Source organism: Bidens hawaiensis, unplaced genomic scaffold (genome assembly GCF_021521415.1).
Source record: "Bidens hawaiensis isolate Kalapana, Puna unplaced genomic scaffold, B.hawaiensis_p1.1 tig00002631_1, whole genome shotgun sequence".
Classification (NCBI taxonomy): Eukaryota; Viridiplantae; Streptophyta; class Magnoliopsida; order Asterales; family Asteraceae; genus Bidens; species Bidens hawaiensis.
In genome coordinates, this window is record NW_027491143.1 from 1,950,640 (window position 1) to 1,956,018 (window position 5,379).

The following is a 5,379-nucleotide window of genomic DNA, read 5'->3' on the forward strand; positions in this document are numbered from 1 at the left end:
TACCTTTTTTTTCTACTACTGCTGCATAATTTTTTATATTGTTTAGAAAGAAAAGAAAGGCTAATTAACTTAAAACAACACTATAATAGTATAATTTGTTTATTCCTCAAAACACAATATATGTATTTAATATACCTTACTTCATACATCCCCAAAAAATTGTTTACTCTATAGTTAATAGATTAATAAAAGGTAAAGATCATTCATCAAATAATTAATATAACAAAGTGAGAGAACAAATCTCAAAGATCAAATTTGTTAAAATAGGTTTATAACATTGGTTAGGGTCCTTAGGGATATGAGAACTGCACATTTGCCCAACACTATATAACTAGTATTAAGAACCCCGTGTTGCGGCAGTGCAAGCAAACTAAACTTGAAACTTTACCGCGAAACCACACATTAACTACTTGAAGCTCAATTCTCTGCCAAGTTTAAAATGTTCAAATATCTCATAGCTTGAAACTCGTTTGAAAAAGCTCCAAAAAATTTGCTTGAAATTTGTACTTTACAAATGAGCCAATTCAGCTCAAATTACTTATAAACCAAGCTAAGCTCGTTTCAACTTGTTTACAAATTACAAACCAAGTCAGCTTGAGTCCACTCATTTACAAACCAATCCGAGCACAAGCCAACCCTGTTTCAGCCCATTTCAACTCAGGTACGATCCGCCCTACTATGGCTCGTTTCATCAAACAACACCATTATAGGCAACTCTTCTTTCGTTGTTGAGTTACTTGTAGAGCAAGGTGAAAGTTGTCTCATTATTGAGTTATGGATATGGTTAGCTTCTAATTACAACTTTATAATGAAAAACCATTAAGCCAATTCCCAAAGTTACTTAAATACATTGGCCCAAATCATAACTAGTTAATGTAACATGGAAAGAATGAGCAACATGTGACATATTAAACTCAAGTGCAATGCAACAATACTAACATGTAACAAATAATTTAAAGTCTTAGTCTACAAAAAACACTCTTTTTAGTATCTAAGCCCTTTAGCAACCTCAAAAAAATGAGCAACATTTTCTTCTGGTGTGCCTACAACAATCCCATGACCAAGATTCAATATATGCTTACCTTTCCCTGCTTTCTTCACAGTATCATGTATCCTATTTGTGATGAAATCTTTTGACCCGAACAACACACCCGGGTCTATGTTCCCTTGAACCGCTATGTCAGACCCTAACCGTTTCCTGCCTTCAGCCATATCAACGGTCCAGTCCAAACTAACCACATCCACCCCGGTCAATGGTAGCCGTTCCAACAACCCACCTGACCCACTTGCATAAAGTATTAAAGGAAGATCCGGGTGAGTTTGTTTAACCGTGTCCACGATTCGTTTCAAGTAAGGCAGACTGAATTCTTCAAAGTCAGTTGGGCTCAGCTCGGTGGCCCATGAGTCAAAGATTTGAACCGCCTGTGCACCGTTGTCAGCTTGGTATTGAATGTATGTGGCCATTGAAGTTGTGAATTTTTCAAGCAGTGAGTGTAGGACCTGCAATAGTGAACCGATTGAGTCACTAACATTTAACTTATGAAAAATGAAATGTTGAATTATAATAATATAATGTAATAATTAATCACCTTAGGCTGTGAGAAAGCAAGCCTCTTAATTTTGGAAAAGTGCTTTGATGATCCGCCTTCGACGCAATATGATGCTAGAGTAAAAGGAGCACCAACGAAACCTAGGACTGCAGCTTCATTGTTTACCTAAATACCACTCATGAAAATTAGTAAAACACAAGACGAATAATATTGAGTATGAACATTGAACCTTGAGCACGTGCTAAACATAGAACAATACCTCTTTTCTCAAAATTGTCAAAGCCTCGCCAACATATGGAACCCATTCTTCAGGAGTGAACTCCTTCACTTTGTCCACGTCAGCAGCTGTGGCTATAGGATCGAATATTATGGGGCCCTTTCCTTTAACAATGTCAAATGGTATGTTCATTCCCTCTAGAGGTGTAAGAATGTCAGAAAATAATATAACCTGTAAACATAGTCAATATTAACCACTTTATAAAAAACATAACATGATTTTGATGATCAAATGAAGCAAATCTTACTCCATCAGGCTTGAACACTTTCCATGGTTGTAAAGAAATCTCCACAACAAGATCTACATTCTCTGATCTTTCACGAAACGAAGGATACTTTTGACAGATGTCTTGATAGCTCTGCACAACCAAACAAATAAACATAACGTATGAACAATAGTGTATAATATTGGAATAATTAAAGAATTGTGGTTATATAGACCTGCCTTCATGTACCTCCCTGCTTGTCTCATGAGCCAAACCGGAGGTCTTTCTACATCTTTACCTCTAACAGCATTAAGCAATAGTGGTTCGGTTGTATTAACAGCTTTTCGTTCCGCAACACTCGCTGGATATCATAATTCAAGTAAGAAACGTATAGAGATACTAGTAGGGCTGTAAATGAACCAACAAAACCAAACAAGGCCTTAATCATGCTCTTATCAGACAAACAAACGGTTCACGAACAGCTAACTGGATGAAATTTCTTGTCCGTGCTCGTTCATTAAGGAAATAAACTTGTTCACGAACGGTTCACTAACACAAAAGAACACAAAAAGCGTTTTGTTTGATTTGGCTAACCGATAATAGTCAGTGTCAATGGTTCGGTCCAGCTACCAAGTTTATGTTGGTATTTATTTAACATACACATTCATATTCGTATGTTAACTTACATATAAATTATCACGTATATTTTAGTTTTATAGTAAATAATTTTGCTTAAATCTATATGATAAGATTAAAAATGTCATTAAAAAGTATTAAAAACCTTTCATCAACAAACATGAAAAAACAAACATTAACGGGTGTAAGCACATTACCAAGCGTTCACGAACACGATTGAACACGCAATCGCACATGGCCACTGTTCGTGTTCGTTCATGTAGTTAAACAAACGAACCCAAACGAACTTCCCACCAAACAGTTCGTCAAACGTTCAATTCGTTTACAGCCCTAGCTACAACTCAATTTCATATCATGGCATCAAATCAATCAGTAACAAGAATCAGATACTTTAATTTAAATATCATAAGTCACCAATAAACATCCACTGAATTCAATTACTAAATTCTGTCTCAACCAGCAAACTCGTTATAAAAAATCAAACACACACAATCAAAATCCAAAACCCAATTTAATCAATTCCCCCCCAAATTCAACCTTCAAACTCAAAACACACAAATTCAGTATTCTCTTCTACCATTAACAAATTAACCTTTTGCAAACTAACAACAGTAGGAAGTAGGAACTAATTAAGACTGAAAACACTGACATTGAACACCAAATATTGATAATTAAGACTTAAAACACTTATACCAGGAACATCAGTGATATATCTGTCAATATCGCCGATATTATTAGTACCAATATTCTGACCGGTATTTTACCCCGGGACCGATAACCGATATATATATCGACTGCATGGAATAACAGAAGCTACAGATACACATCTACTGCATTCAATTTTCAATTTCATAAACTAAATAACTGAATTCTGTCTCAACTAGTAAATTCATTGCCAATTAAGCTCAATTAATAATCAAAACGTAACCTAATTCACAAATCAAACACATAAAACTAAAATTCACAACAAATTCAATCAATTTCCCCAAAGTCAAACTGCAAAAATACGCACAAATGAAAAAGTCAAAACTACCTCCGGCTGAGCAGACGATTCGATTAGGACGAGATGAAGATGAATTGGACAGCGAGAATGATGGAATCGAACAGGTGCAGCTGATTGACATCGTCTTATATTATTTTTATTATCAATTTCTCTGTGAATTTAATTGGGGAAGAAGAAGAAGAAGAAGGTAATGGGTTAAAATAAATAAAAGGTAGAGGTATGGATAAAGTAAAGATAAGGAGAGAATCTGTATATCTATCGTCTTCTACTTACACAGATGATCTCTTGGGTTATGTAATAATTCGTGTTATTACAGTTTAAAGTTATAACGAAAAAAACTAAGAAAACTCGGTCAAATACCCGACCATACCTGGAACTAGTTTATACTGGGTTCTGGTTACTGTAAATACTTGGTTTGTGCACCTCAATTCATAGCCCAAGTGTGTTCCTACCTCAAGTATGTGATTTCAACCGTCTATCATTAGATTGACGCTTGAGGATGGCACCGACCCATTCTAAGAGGAACCTAACAACTCATAAGGCCCCTGACTTGTCTATACTTGACAGCTCAATGGCATACATGTTAATAGCAGCAAAATGTTTAATGTTGAAAGTGAGATTCGAGCGTATGAGCATAAGGTCACAGAGTCTTATCCACTCCGGTGGACCAAATGGCCATCGGCAAATCAAAAGTTAGCTAAACCATTTGGTGAAAAGTTGTTTTTAGTAACCGAATAAACAGGAATAATTCTTTTGCTTCTTTGGTTATATTAACGAACGTAAAATTATGTGTAATTCGTTCATTTTTGTTAATTAATTTATGTTTTTCAACTTGTTCGTTTGTGTATTCATTGATAACAGTTCAAAATAAACTTTATAGATATCAATGCTTTAATTTATATCATAGTAGAATGTAAGCGGGCAACCAGCTATGCCGCTAGCCCTTTTCAGATTCCAAATTTACTCTAATTTTTCACGTTACAATTTCGTCTAGTTTATTGATTTTTTGGCATAAGAAGATGATGTTCATGTTTGATTTCGAAAATTTTACTCGCACGTCGTGACGAAGTGCGTTAAATGCATTACATATTTAAAGCTACCCGCGTGATGCAACGGGGAGGGATGGGAACTTGGTTGGTATCGGTTCATTTTATTACGAGTAAAAGTTTTGCTGCCAAAGTTGAAAAATCTAAAAGCTTTGTGTCAAAAGTTGAAAATTTAGAAGTGTTTATTGTAAAAATTCAAAAGGTTTGCGGCCAAAGTTGAAAGACTAAAAGTTTGTGGTCAAATTTTATTCTGCCAAAGTTGAGTGGCCAGCATGTAAGAGGGTGAAAGGTCGGTAACAATAGTTTAAAGAAAACCAAAGTTGAGGGACCAACATGTTAAGTTATGAAACTTTGGAGAGCAAGGTCCAAAGAACACAACTTTACGATTTGGTTTCTAATAAACATATAAATGATGGTCGGTTAGTTATTTTTGTACATCCATATCCGTTAGTTTGAATGTTATGCTCGTGAAATTTTTGTTTACATTGTTAATGGGCGAGCAAAACCAAACACGGAGACGCTTATTTTAACGAACATGAACACGTCCCGTTCGTGTTTGTTTGGTACGTATACACGTTTAAGCAGATCAACTATTGTTGAGTTATTTAAAATGAGTTGTTAAGAGTAGATAACTGATTATGTAATCACTTCTAAAAACATAT

General features: G+C 35.2%; 1 protein-coding gene across 1 annotated transcript; it reads right to left on the reverse strand.

The window, feature by feature from the left end:
- Positions 1-880: 880 nt before the first annotated feature.
- Positions 881-3,870, reverse strand: LOC143620750 (uroporphyrinogen decarboxylase-like). Its single transcript, XM_077092379.1, has 6 exons — positions 3,702-3,870; positions 2,272-2,393; positions 2,075-2,185; positions 1,810-1,998; positions 1,590-1,715; positions 881-1,500 (listed from the first exon to the last, which is right to left on the reverse strand). Exons 1-6 carry the CDS (start codon positions 3,790-3,792, stop codon positions 985-987), a joined length of 1,155 nt encoding a protein of 384 aa, XP_076948494.1. The 5' UTR covers positions 3,793-3,870; the 3' UTR covers positions 881-984.
- Positions 3,871-5,379: the final 1,509 nt, after the last annotated feature.

Coding starts and splice junctions, on each gene's coding strand:
- LOC143620750 (XM_077092379.1), bottom strand. CDS start 3,792: ATGTCAATCAGCTGCACCTGTTCGATTCCATCATTCTCGCTGTCCAAT. Junction 2,186..2,271: donor AAGCAGGGAGGTACATGAAG/GCAGGTCTATAT, acceptor TTGGTTGTGCAG/AGCTATCAAGACATCTGTCA. Junction 1,501..1,589: donor TTGCTTTCTCACAGCCTAAG/GTGATTAATTAT, acceptor TCACTATTGCAG/GTCCTACACTCACTGCTTGA.